Source organism: Giraffa tippelskirchi, chromosome 2, assembly GCF_054371585.1.
Source record: "Giraffa tippelskirchi isolate mGirTip1 chromosome 2, T2T-mGirTip1v1.2.pri, whole genome shotgun sequence".
In the NCBI taxonomy this organism is placed as follows: Eukaryota; Metazoa; Chordata; class Mammalia; order Artiodactyla; family Giraffidae; genus Giraffa; species Giraffa tippelskirchi.
Window position 1 is genome coordinate 237,807,223 of NC_137276.1, and position 14,341 is coordinate 237,821,563.

The 14,341-nt window shown below is 43.8% G+C and overlaps 1 protein-coding gene across 14 annotated transcripts in view; it reads right to left on the minus strand.

The window, feature by feature from the left end:
• The window catches only part of EFHB (EF-hand domain family member B), a 59,406-nt gene that overhangs the window by 26,833 nt on the left and 18,232 nt on the right, over window positions 1-14,341 (minus strand). For 9 of the 14 annotated variants that reach the window (XR_014073751.1, XR_014073749.1, XM_081559292.1 and 6 more), the window contains 5 exons: window positions 13,265-13,327; window positions 12,201-12,344; window positions 11,135-11,315; window positions 8,803-8,913; window positions 4,473-4,602 (listed from right to left, as the gene is read on the minus strand). Coding sequence is in view for 11 of the 14 variants with exons in the window: in XM_081559292.1 (XP_081415418.1) it covers window positions 4,473-4,602; window positions 8,803-8,913; window positions 11,135-11,315; window positions 12,201-12,344; window positions 13,265-13,327 (629 nt within the window). In the remaining 3 variants the exon portion in view is untranslated. Of the gene's footprint in view, window positions 1-4,472; window positions 4,603-8,802; window positions 8,914-11,131; window positions 11,316-12,200; window positions 12,345-13,264; window positions 13,328-14,341 lie in introns of all 14 variants that reach the window. The other 5 variants (XR_014073747.1, XM_081559284.1, XM_081559245.1 and 2 more) reach the window with 1 other exon arrangement.

Consider the following 14,341-nt stretch of genomic DNA (forward strand, 5'->3'; position numbering starts at 1 on the left):
TGACCAGAGGTCATAAGCAGAATATAGATACAGGTAAGTTTATGAAGGAAATACATTCCTTTAAAGTTTATATCCCCAATAACTCTTAAAAGTGCAGAGTAAGGCAAATTTACACTGAATCATGCATATCACATTAAGATGTAAGCAAAACAGAAATAGACTCACAGACATACAAGACAAGCTTAACAGTTGCCAAAGGGGACGGGGGTATAAATTAGGAATTTGGGATTGACACATACATACTACACACTGTATGTAAACTAGATGACCAGTATATATAACAGGTAATATAGTCCCTTTGCTATACAGTAGGCCCTGTTTAGCACAAGGAACTATGTTCCATATCTTCTAATAACTTACAATGGAAAAGAATCTGAAAATATATATATTTTATATATATACATATATTTATGTATAACTGAACCCCTTTGTTGAGTACCTGAAACTAACACAACCTTATAAACCAACCATACTTCAGTTGGGCTTCCCTGGTGGCTCAGATGGTAAAGATTCTGCCTGCAGTGCGGGAGACCCAGGTTCGATCCCTGGGTCAGGAAGATGCCCTGGAGAAGGAAATGGCAACCCACTCCAGCATTCTTGCCTGGAAAATCCCATGGACGGAGGAGCCTGGCAGGCTACAGTCCATGGGGTCGCAAAGAGTCGGACACGACTGAGCGACTTCACTTTCTTTCTTTTTATACTTCAATTAAAAATGAATAAGACAAAAAAAGAAGAAAACAGAAACAAAAAAATGTGCTGTAAATGAATATGCTTAACTCCAAGCACAAGCTGGAATCAAGATTGCCGGGAGAAATAGCAATAACCTCAGATATGCAAATGATACCACCCTATGGCAGAAAGCAAAGAACTAAAGATTCTCTTGATGAAAGTGAAAGAGAAGAGTGAAAAAGCTGCCTTAAAACTCAACATTCAAAAAACTAAGATGATGACATCCAGTCCCATCACTTCATGGCAAATAGATGGGGAAACAGTGGGAACAGTGATAGACTTTATTTTCTTGGGCTCCAAAATCACTGCTGATGGTGACTGCAGCCATGAAATTAAAAGACGCATGATCCTTGGAAGAAAAGCTATGACTAACCTAGACAGCATATTAAAAAGCAGAGACATTACAGACAAAGGTCCATATAGCCAAAGTTATGGTTTTTCCAGTAGTCATGTATGGATGTGAGAGTTGGACCATAAAGAGAGCTGAGCACCGAAGAATTGATGCTTTTGAACTGTGGTGTTGGAGAAGACTCTTGAGAGTCCCTTGGACTGCAAAGAGATCCAACCAGTCCATCCTAAAGAAGATCAGTCCTGGGTGTTCATTGGAAGGACTGATGTTGAAGCTGAAACTCCAATACTTTGGCCACCTGATGCGAAGAGTTGACTCATTGGAAAAGACCCTGATACTGGGAAGGATTGGGGGCAGGAGGAGAAGGGGATGACAGAGGATGAGATGGTTGGATCACATCACCAACTCGATGGACATGTGTTTGGATAGACTCCGGGTGATGGACAGAGAGGCCTGGCGTGCTGCAATTCATGGGGTCGCAAAGAGTCGGACACGACTGAGCGACTGAACTGAACTGAACTAACCACTTTAATAGTGATAAATTAATGAATGTTTGTTATAGGAGCTCTTCTATATCCTAAAAAAAAAAAACAACACTGTCTCATATGGTTTTTCTAAAATATGGAAGGGCTTCCCTGGTGGTTCAGATGGTAAAGAAGGCCTGCCATGAGGGAGACCAGGGCTCGATCCGTGGCTCAGGAAGATCCCCTGGAGAAGGGAAAGGCTACCCAGGACAGAATTTCTTCTCTTTGTGCTTTACCATTATTGCTTCGAATAATTCAAATATCAGAAATTCACATTATTCCTTAAATAATAAGGGAGTGGAAGAAGAATGGAAATCACAGGTTCAGGCATGTGATCACAGAGTCAGTGCCTACAGCCCTGGTGCAGTGGTAAGGGCAGCCTCTGGAGAGACGCTGTGGGGTTTCAGCCCTACCCCTAGCACCCACCTGCATGACCTCAGGCACAGGATTTAACTTCTCTGTACCTCAGTTGCTTCATCTACAAAGTGGAAAGGCTTTAAATTATAGTACAGCTACCTCCTGGAGTTGCGGGTAGGATGAAATTAATCACATATCAAGTACTTAGCACTTTGCCTCCGTAACTAGAGGCTGTCATCTCCGCTATCAGACAAGCAAGTGAGCGAGGCAGACCGGGTGCCTGGGGGAAGCAAACTGTGTGTGCACGCCGGGGCCCGTGGAAACTTGGAGGAGGGCAGCATATTCTTTAAAGAGGGCAGAGAGGCTCGAAAAATGGTACAAATGAACTTACTCACAAAAGAGAAGTAGAGTCACAGATGTAGCTTGCGTGCTAGGTCGAGTCAGTCATGTCTGGCTCTTTGCAACCCCATGGACGGTAGCCGGCAGGTTCCTGTGTCCATGGGATTCTCCAGGCAAGAATACTGGAGTGGGTTGCCATTCCCTCCTCCAGGGGATCTTCCCGATCCAGGGATCGAACCCACATTTCTTACGTCTCCTGCATTTGTAGGCAGGTTCTATACCCACTCCAGTACTCTGGCCTGGAGAATTCCATGGACTGTATAGTCCATGGGGTTGCAAAGAGTCGGACACGACTGAACGACTTTCATTTTCACTTTCTTCACCACTAGCGCCACCTGGGAAGCAGATGGAGAAAAGAAACTGGACATCACGGGGGGGGGGAAGCGGGGGATAAACTGGAAACTCGGGACTGAGATACGCACACCGCCGTATACAAAACGGATGACCAAGAAGGGCCTACCGTGAGCACGGGGCCTCTCCTCAGCCCTCTCTAACGACCCTTACGGGAAACGGGTCTCAAAGAAAGAATCTACACGTGGGTGTGTGTATAACTGATTCACTTTGCTGTACACCTGAAAGTGTAACACTGTAAGTCAACAATACTCCACTAAAAATTAATCTTAAAAAATTATAAACTAAAATTTTTTTTAAAAAAAACAGAGGACAGTGGGCAAACCAAATCCACTCCCACCACTGAATGCATAGAAATGCAGGTCCAGTATATTCAATTCCTGGGGTTGCGAGAACAAATTACCACAAGCTTGTGGCTTAAAACAGTAGAAATGTATTCTCCCACAGGTCTAGAGACCAGAAGTCTGAGATCAGGGCGACAGTGAGGCCACATTCCCCCTGAAGCCTCCAGGGAGAACCTGTTCATCGCTTCCTCCAACATCTGGAGGCTGCTGGCGTGTTTTGACCTTGGCGTTTTGGCTTGACACCACATCATTCCAGTCTCTTTCATCTTCACATCACGTCCTCCTCCACGTCCTCCTCCATGTGTCTTCTCTTCTGTCTTAAATCTCCCTCAGCCTTTCCCTTATTAGGACATTTGCTACTGGATTTTGGCCCCACCCAGATCATCCAAGGGCTCCTCAGGTGGCGCTACTGGTAAAGAACCTGCCTGCCAACGCAGGAGACGTAAGAGATGTGGGTTCTGTCCCTGGGTGGGGAAGATCTCCTGGAGGAGGGCACAGCAACCCACTGCAATGTTCTTGCCTGAAGAATCCCACAGACACAGGCGCCTGGAGGGCTGCAGTACGCAGAGAGTTGGACACGACTGAAACGACTTCGCACACGTGCACAGATCATCCAAAACGATCTCTCATCTCAAGACCTTTCACTGAGTTGCATTTACAAGGACCCTTTTCCCATATAACATAAGCGTCATAGGTTCTTGGAATTAGAACATGGACATCTTTGAAGGCCGCTAGTCAACCCACTACACCAGCATTTGCAATCCTCTGATTTTTCAGCATAGTAGGAAATAGAGGATTTTACTTTGTTTGTTGCCTTAGATATAAGACAGGGAATGAAAAACTAAGGAAACTTATTTTAATATCTTAGGAAAGTAGTCAAGTGTAGAATGCAGGTGTAAACAGGTCCCAGTTTGTAAGAGTTAAGTCAGGTGCTCAGGTGCCCAAATAACTACTACAGAAAGTTGAATGACAAATTACACATCAATTATACGTTGTCTTTGTAGAGACAATCTTCCCGAAAGTCCACTATCTTTAAGGAACGTAGTAGGGTGGGTCCCATAGATAAAAAACATTCATGTAAGTCTTCTGATCTGCTCAAGAGGCATGAAATAACTTCAGAATCACACACAAGGAATTCCCTGACTCTGTGCTTCCACAGCAAGGGGCCTGGGCTCGATCCCTGGTGGGGGAATAAGATCCTGCAAGCCACATGGTCAGAAACAGACAAACAGAAAACCAGTACCGTGGTGATCTCTAGGGGAACGGGATAGTTTAGAAGACATATCGCTGTGTATCTTTTTATATTATTTTTATGTTTGAACCATGTCAGTGCATTACCTCTTAAAAAAACAAATTTAATTACCTTTTAGGTCTATATGCCATTTATCTAACACTTGTTCCAAGACACAACATACTTACATTTGTAGCTCATGAAGCCAATGTAAAGTCTTTGCCACGTTTCGTCCATCGTTAAAATGTGGTGTTGGAATCCCATACAAGTTAAATCTATGAAAACTTGATGGGTTATACTTCCGGTTCTTTGCCTCTCCTAAGAAAAGAAAAGGGAAGACTTCTGACTTAAGCAACACAGCTTTATGCAAGAGGCACATGACGTTCTCAGTGACAAGGAATATGCCAGTGGGAGAAAGAGTATAACTGTAAAGCGCAGAAAACTGGAACAGCGCAGGAAACTCCAGATTGGGCTACAGATGACAGAGGCACCCTCCCACAAGACCTGGGAGACGGCGGCGCAAGAGCTCCTTGTGTAGATAGTTCGGAAGTAGAAAAAGGATGTAGAGAAAGACATACAAATGAAAAATTCAGGCCCCATCAATGTTAGAGATTCTGAAGATCAGGGGAAGTGCTGCGGGCTTTTGGCTCCAGTGCTGCTTTGCACTCGGCTAAGATCTGAGAGGTTGTTGGTCTTTTAGTTTTACTGTTTCCCCCCCCACCTCCCGCAGAGGGAACTCCGGGTCTTAGCCTGGACCACCCAGGAAGCCCTGAGAGGCTGGTGTTTTAGAGTTGCTCTCACTGAGATTTGCATTACAACCCTCACATTTCATTATAATCACTTATCGCGGAGACATTCAAAGGGTGATTGAGGGCTGAGAACCCAGCAGGGAGGTCTTTAAGATCTAATACTGTATTTTTTTTCAAGTATGATGTGGTATTAGTTCTCTATTTATAGATAAGAAAGTAAGACTGAAACTAGAGGTGAGCTAAAAGGTTACTGGACAGAGGAGCCTGGCAGGCTACAGTCCATGGCTTTGCAAAGAGTCAGACATGCCTGAGCATGCATGCACACAAAAGGTTATGAAATGATAAGGAAAAAGCTGTTCAGTCTCACTAGTAACCCAAATGATGTAAGCAAAAGCAATAGCATGCAGTCACAATTGAGCAAAAACTAAAGATGGGCAAAGCTCGTCACTGGGGGTGCCGGGGATGGGAGTTGCACACGAGGGCAGGCTGGGCGCGATTCAGGGGGCGGCCCGGCTCTAAGAGGGAGAGCTTCAGAAATCCAGGGCTCAGTCCTAGAGAAGGGAACTGTGCTCACAAAGATAGACAAACAATACCTTTCTATAACACTGAAAAATACAGTATTGGTAACTAACCTGCAAAGACAAGCATAAACACATAAACTCCTCTCTGAATGGGCAAAGAAAAACATAAATGAAAGTAGCATCTGTGACTGGGGATTTTAGAAGATTTTCTTAGTATTTTATATATTTCTATGTAGCCTGTATTTTTTTTAATTTTTCAATTTTTTGGCCACTCTGCGAGGCATGTGGGATCTTAGCCCCCTAAGATGGGATCAAACCCACACCCCTTGCAGTGGAAGCTCGGAATCTCAACCACTGGAATGCCAAGGAAGTCCCTATGCAGCCTGCATTTTATAAAAGAAAATATAACTTTAGTAATAATTTAAATTAAGTATATTTAAAGAGGTTGTCATTGAATGGTGTCCTTGACACATTACTTTAAATAAAAACATTTAAATGCATATAGCAGCTTCCCCAAAAGAATGGAGATTATTGTCACATTTAACTGAGACAACAGCTCAGTGGATGAGCTTAGAAACATGTTCAGTATATCAAGTGTGGTGACCTCTGGCTAATGGGATTTCAGGGTTACATTTACTTTTTCTCCATTTTTCCATGATATTTACATTCTCGACAATTATTATATAGTTTATAATAAAAAATAAAATGCTTTCATTAATGGGAAAAAGTAAAAACAGATATTTAAAGGATTGGATTCTATTTCTTTTCAAGAGGCTAGTGAAACTTTTATAAAAATAAAAAAGTGAAAATAATTTCAGCCATGTTGTAGTCCGTGAGAGCTTTTCTAAATATAAAAAAAAAATTGGATTGAGAGTTTGAGACTAGCAGATGAAAATTATATATTGTATATATTATGGATAAACAACAAGGTCCTACTGTACAGCACTGGGAAAAATGCTCTATCCTATAATAAGACATAATGGAAAAGAGCATAGGTATGTATAACTGAATCACTTTGCTGTACACCAGAAACTAACACAACATTGTAAGTAAACTACACTTCAATATAAATAATTTAATATTTTTTAAAACTAGACTAATTTTCCTCCAACTGCTAAACTCATTTTAGATGTCTCCTAAAAGGTCGTCTCTATGTAGATTCATTGATACGGTTCTTTTTAAAACAGTTAAACGGCATTGGATTAGACTGTACTATCGATGCTAAGCTTTTTCCAAAAAGGAATAAAATATTTTCACAAGAAATGGACAGAGGGAAGGAGGAATAAAGACAAAAAGACTAGCGGGAGGAAAAGGAGAGAGGGCCGGGGAAGCGGGGGAGCAGCAGGCGGGAGAGAAGCCTTCGGAGGCCAGGAGACGGGGCGGGGAGGGAGGGTGGAGCCCACCCACCCAGGGCCCGGGTCCGGAGCGCGAGACGGTGCAGCCCATCCACCCAGGGCCCGGGTCCGGGGTGCGAGACGGTGGAGCCCACCCACTCAGGGCCCGGGGTCCGGGGCGTCTGACTGTGGAGCCCATCCACCCAGGGCCCGGGTCCGGGGCGCGTGACGGTGCAGCCCACTCACTCAGGGCCCAGGGTCCGGGGCGCGTGACGGTGGAGCCCACCCAGGGCCCGGGTCCGGGGCGTCTGACGGTGCAGCCCACTCACTCAGGGCCTGGGGTCCGGGGCGTCTGACGGTGGAGCCCACCCAGGGCCCGGGTCCGGGGCGCGTGACGGTGCAGCCCAGTCACTCAGGGCCCAGGGTCTGTGTAACGACCCGCAGAGACCAAGACAAGCCGCGCGTGGAGCGGAGGGCCTGGGAGACAGCCCCCGCTGTCGGCGAGGTTCAGGAGGAAGAGGACCGCAGGGGCCGTGGAGAGAACAGTGACACAGAGCGGGGGCCCTGCCGTCCTGAGGGCGAGTCTCGCTTCTAACTAAGGCTGACGAGCTGATGAATCGGGCACAACCCATCCGCTCTCTCAGGACCCGAGGGTGTGCCCAGCCACTCAGCCGTGTCCCTCTCTTTGCAGCCCCCTGGACTGGAGCCCACCAGGCTCCTCTGTCCCTGGGATTTCCCAGGCAGGAGTACTGCAGTGGTTGCCATGCCCTTCTCCATTCTCAGGACACGTATTAGAGTCTAATTCTCAACCCTCTGTTAGATCAAAATTCCACTTAGCTCACTTAAACTCCAATGCCTTTTGGTTACGCTATAGGATAATTCTAGTGACGCAAGCTACGTCGCTTCAGTCCTGTCTGACTCTTTGTGACCATATGGACTGGGGCCCGCCAGGCTCCTCTGTCCAAGGTATTCTCCAGGCAAGAATACTGGAGTGGGTTGCCATGCCTTCCTCCAAGGGATCTTCCCCACCCAGGGATCAAACCCACGTCTCTTATGTCTCCAGCATTGGCAGGCAGGTTCTTTACCACTATCGCCACCTGGGAAGCCCCAATTCTAATAATAAGCTACTTTTAGTCACAATACTTAGTACTAACACTACTATTACTACTAATGATAATAGTTACTGAGCCCTAACTATGTTCCAGACTCCATGCTTGGCATTTTGCAGGCACTCACTTCATCCTCACAACATTATTATCCCTACCTATTTAAGAAATTTAAAATAGATGATGATAAGTAAAATATTCAAGGTCTGAAAAATAATCAATGGTAAGCAATGCCTTAAACTTTATGATCTGAAAATTTCTGCACTTGACGAGTAACTAATATTCCTTATATAAAGTGAAGCACTTAGAATAATCTTGATATTTCATTAAGGATGGTATTTTTTAAGCCTACATCCACTTACACAAGATTAGACTACCTAACATTTAATCTTAACTGCTTCTTTTTGTTGTTTTAATGATATATACTTTCATACATTTTATAAGGGTATGTGTTCCCAGCTATCAGGGTTTGTAACCTTGTAAGTTGGGCTTCCCAGATGTTGCTAGTGGTAAAGAACCCACCTGCCAATGCAGGAGACATGATGAGACTCGGGTTCAATCCCCGGGTCGGAAGATTCCCCGGAGGAGGGCATGGCATCTCACTACGGTATTCTTGCCTGGAGAATCTGCATGGACAGAGGAGCTTGGCAAGCCCCAGTCCATAGGGTCACACAGAGTTGGACAGGACTGAAGTGACTTAGCATGAGCACAACCAGGCATTTCATCTTTAAGCTCATCATCTCCCTATCCGTCTTCACAAGTCTGAGTGTCATATTCTCAGGCCTGTTTTACACTGGAGGAAACTTACCCGCAAAATAATCGTTGTGAGATACAATATACAGACCGTGGCCTGCCTGTGCTTCTTCAGATACCTCTTTACAGGGTTTTGGTGGATTCACCACATCTCTAGCGGACATTTCTGAAGAAAGAATGAATGAAATCAGTTTTAAGATACTTTTCGTCTCTTTGTAACATTTAGATTGACTAGAGCAAATGACAAACGAGGTAGCTGACTGCATAAGCCACAGGGGCACAAAGCCAGCACACACAGAGACTGACCAGCAGAGACAGGAATAGCCCAGGTGCTGGGGTCTCAGGGACCCCCATTTGAACAGGCTCACTCCCTAGAGTTCTGAAGAATGTTAACCGCTTTGGTCTCCTGAGCCACATGCCAAGCCGAATTAATTTCCCAATTTTGAGAATCTCAGGATAATTTTTATTTCGGTTTGCTCCAGACTTCCAAGATGATCTAGGCAAATTTGAATCACAAATCAGCTTCAGAAGCCCTGGTGCCCTGTGGGGATGCCTTGATGCAAATTTTGGCAGCTATAGACTACAGTGCACATCCTGAATCTGTAGATGCGAGAATACCCATCTTTGAACTGGCCCGAGGTGCCAGGGTAATCACTGGCATCAGGAAGAAACTCTTCTTCCTTCTGGCCCCAAACCTAGAGCTAGAAGGTCTTTGTTGCATAGCTGCTTTCCCAGGACTGGTAGTTCCTGGCTATATATACAGCGAATTATTTTGTCTTTATTGTTTTCTGTAATGATTTTTAAATATAATTCCATTTGCAGTTTTCTCTTTGTACCTAACAACATACACTGAGGTGTTTTCTTTCTTTGGGGCTATCTGCCCAGAATTGGGGTCTGTAAACAAACCGTTAAGAATCCTGGAAGGTGGTCCTGCACAGAATAATCCTGTAAAGCAGTGCTTCTCTTTTGATGCAGGAACCATTACACCTATTAATGGAGCATTCCTTTTATTACATATATAAATGAGTACTTTTCATATTAAATGAACTAATCCTAGATAGCAGTTATGATATAACTACGGTAATTCTGTAATGTTCTGTCTGCTTAAATACAATTTTTTAATCCTATTTAAAAGGAAAAAAGATATTTTACCTCTTCTAAATACATGTTTCATATTTCAAATATTAACAAATTTTAATTTTATATGTGATACAATAAAGTACAACTGCAGATTTTGCCTTGCAAGGCAAAGGCACAGTTTATCTCCAGAACAGAAACTACTATGTGAACGAAAAAACACCCTAATGGACCTTTTGGTAAGAAAGATAAGGTTCCTGGAGCAAAGCCTCAGTGGGTGCAGAAAGACAAAGAGAGAAGCACATTTCTCAGCAGGATGATAAAAAGACGGAATTTGAGGTCCCCTGTAATGATATCGCTGGAAGGGGAGGGTAAGGGACCTAAAAAGGCAGAAAGTGAGAAGGTATTTTAAAGGAAAGCACCCAAGGGGGCTGGAGGCAGGGGGGCAGAGGAGAGATGGCCTGTGACTGATGGTGAGTCACATGTTGAAAAATATGCTCCACCCCCTCTCCAGATGAGAGAGGAGTCTGCCCTAACACTGCCTGTTCAGTTAATAAGCAGGTACACATCGTGGACAGGTAAGAATGAGTGTTGTACACAGCATTTACCAAACTTATCTGTTCCGTGGTCTACTGTATGAAACTGAGTTTCATAAAGAGTTAAGAGTTACACACAGACCTAGGGAACAGACAAGGGCGAGGGGTCTGGGGGAGGGAAGCATTGGGAGTTTCAGATTAGCAGATGCGAGCTGTTACATACAGGATAGATAAGGAACAAAGTCCTTGGCATGAAACAGGCAACTACATCCAATCTCCTGGGAGAAACCACAATGGAGAAGAATACAAAAAAGACTATATATATGCATAACTGAATCACTTTGCTGTACAGCAGGAATCAACAGAACATTTGTACATCAACTGTTCTTCAATTTAAAAAGAAATTTTTTAAAAAGAGTTCAGAGTTACGAGCACATCGGAGGCCTTGGTGGAAATAAAACACATCAGTAGATGCCCAGGGGGAAGGGATGGCAGCCCTCACAGCTGGTCCCAGCATCAGCATTCCTGAGTCCCTTTCCTCTCTCTGCACCATCTCTGCTCTGCACCCTGAATCTCCTCTCCAAACCCTGAACTCACGGCCTTGACACACATCAGCTCTAAGGCTTCTGGGCCTGAGAGTAACTTTCTTGCTATGATCCTGTCTTTCATTCTTGACACCATCTGCACCAGCACTAAATAAATCCCAACAGGATACTGAATCCCATTTTCTAAGAAAACATTTTATCACTCCCTCCCACCCCGTATTTTCACTACCTCTGACGATTGCCGTCCCAGATGTCGTATTGAGTATGTCCAGGCCTTTAGGCAATCCTGGCGTCTGATCATGAGATTTTCCTAACGGTGCCCGTTGATTGCTAAAATATACTGATTCCTTTTTATCTTTCATTTTCTGTTGAAACGTTGTTATAGACGGTGGGTTGATCAATACATTTGCCTAAAGAAGTCATACAAAGCAAAGATGTAACAACCAAAAACGGAAGAAAGAAAGAACTCTGAACATTGAAACTCAGCAGCCAGGGAGAAGAGAAAATGACAGTGGAAAAACATTTCATGATCGGTGCCTGGGCTCACCTTCAAGCTCACCATCGGATTGGGACTGTGCAGCTTAGACGTGTCAAAACGTGACTTTTCACTGGGGCTTAAGTGTTTACGAGGGCAGCTCCCTGGTTCCGCAGCTCGAATATTCCAGAGGAGTGGGAATGCCGAGCACAAGAGCCACAAGGGCCCCACAGGCTCCCAGCAGGTGCGAGAGCCGGCCTGCTGACCCTGGACATTCGGTCGGGAGCAGGTGGCACGGAGACCCCGCGCGCACACAGCGCAGCACTGACGTCTCCAGCAGCGGCACCCAGCCTCTGTCCTCGCCACGCTCGAGCAAACCTGGACAGCACCTCTCTCTGTGACTGAGTGAAAGGCGCTCAGTCGTGTCCGACTCTTTGCGACCCCATGGACTGTATAGACTCCAGGCCAGAAACTGGAGTGGGTAGCCTTTCCCTTCTCCAGGGGATCTTCCCGACCCAGGGATGGAACTGGGGTCTCCTGCATTGCAGGCGGATTCTTTACCAGCTGAGCTATCAGGGAAGCCTACCTCTTTGTACCGTGAGAAAATGAAATGCAGCTCAGCTTTTATTATCCAAGGGAACAATACGCAGTCTGTGGCTTATGCCATTGATTTTCCCACACTCACTCTTGCCTACTGCTGCTTGGATTTTTTCATTAACAGTGGGAAGGAGGTTGGGACTGATGATTTCACTAACACTTCATTTGTGCATGTTAACCTTGGAAGTGAATAACATACTGGGAAAAACAGAAAAGAAGTTACCGGTATGGAAATTTTCGATCGTATTCCGTGTGTCAAGGAAGGTGCGATTTGGGGATCATTTGCTCTGCCATAAAATACTCTTTCGGCTCCAGCTGGTGGATATCTGAAGTTGAAAAACTTTTTTGCCTCAGGTGGGGTCATTAGCTGCCAACAGTGAGAGAAGAAAATAGAATCATCAAGTATAGTTGTTGATATCAGCAAGACTGATCTATACCAATCAATGAACATCCTTCATTACATGAGTATAACAAGTACCTGGGGAACTCCAGCACCCAATAATAAAACATCTTGAAAGTTTTTTAATGGAGATGAGCAACATATTTTTAAAGTTATATTTAGCTGCAGCAGCATGGATAGACCTAGAAATTATCACACTGAGTAAGTCAGAGAAAGACAGATATCATGATATGCCTTATATCTAGAAAATATCACACTAAGTCAGACAGAGAAAGACAGAGGTCATGATATGCCTTATATCTGAAATCTAGAAAAATGATACAAATGAACTTATCTACAAAGCAGAAACAGAGTCACAGATGTAGAATTATGGTTACCAAAGGGGAAAAGAGGTGGCGGGATAAATTAGGAGTTTGGGATTAACCTATACATACTACTATATATAAAATAGATAACTACTAAGAACCTACTGTATGGCACACGGAACTCTACCTTCATGGAAAAAGAACCTAAAAAAGAGTGGATATAGGTATGTATATATGAATGATTTACTTTGCTGTATTTCTGAAACTAACAGAACATCATAAATCAACTATACGCCAATACTTATTTTTATAAGTTATATTTAGAAAACAACCAGGAAGTATTTAGGCTAGGAAGCATACCATAAAAGACTATTTCCTATCTAAATAAATGGAAATCTCCAGTAGTTTTCGTAGAGCTGGAAATCGTAAGCCTGGGATTTTCACTTCCTCATTCAAACTCTACAGAAGGTCTTCAAATATAGTAAAAAAAAAAAGGACCACATTAAAGTTATGCAATTCTCATAAGGAATGTTGAATGTTGTTTATCTTAGGTTCAGACAAATGCATGCTGAAAACACTCACCCTGGGAAATTTTTCAGTCAAGCAGGTTGCAACTCTGTATCCAATTGGAAGAACTTTCCCTGCCTAAGGAGAGAAAAGCAGTAATTGGTCATTCTGAGGGAACAGGAAATGTATTTCCAATTTGGCCTATGCTTCTATCACTTCAACTACTTAACACAAGAAAAAACAGGAAAAACAAATAGCAAATCTAAAACCATCCTGATGTATAATACAAATATTAGATGCTACATATATTTTAAGTTTACCTTTTTTTTTTTTTTTTTACAGTTTAGGAACTCTGCAACTTGCTAAGGGATTCCACTTTCAGCAATATCTTGTCATAGCTCACAGGTTAATTATCAGCTATCCTGTTATCATCAGTACAGTAGGACTGTGACCGAATTCAAGCTAAATACAAAGTATAAGTATCTTTGAGTGTGCGTGCGTGTGTTTGCATTATGGGTGTATTTCCGCTGACACCCTAGCTTTTGATATATGTGAACATGTCCCCCGTGGCCAAGCTCCTTCTACGAATGGTCCAAACCTCACTTGGTTTGTTCACTTATTTCTAATATGGGTCTTATCTGTCCTTCTCTTGCCCAAGCAAAGATTATAACTGCTCATTCCCAGCCCTTTATCATTTCAAGGCAGCTGATAGCTATTTTTGCAAAGCATAAGTTTCCCTTTAAAAAAACCAAGAGAAAGAAACTTCCCGTAAGAGTGTTCTAGGTCTCTGGAGAGGGCTGGGGAGAATCGGTGAAAAGCAGAGAGGCTAAGAGTTGGGTGGAGGGATGAATGTATAGGCGTTGGCAGGGGGTAGATGGATTAGATAAATGAGGGATGGCTGGATGACAACATAGACAGATGGACATAGATGAATAGGTGGAAGTTTTTTATTATGATGAACATTAACTGCAGAATTCCTCTTAGAGGGAGAACCAACAAGGATTAAGAGAATGTCTTGATGACATCTGAGTACAAAAGAGGATGCCCACAGACATGCTCAGACAGGGAATTTAATTGCTTTGCCAAAGAATGGGGCTTCCCTCCTGGCTCAGTGGTTAAGAATTTGCCTGCCAATGCAGGAGACTCAGATTC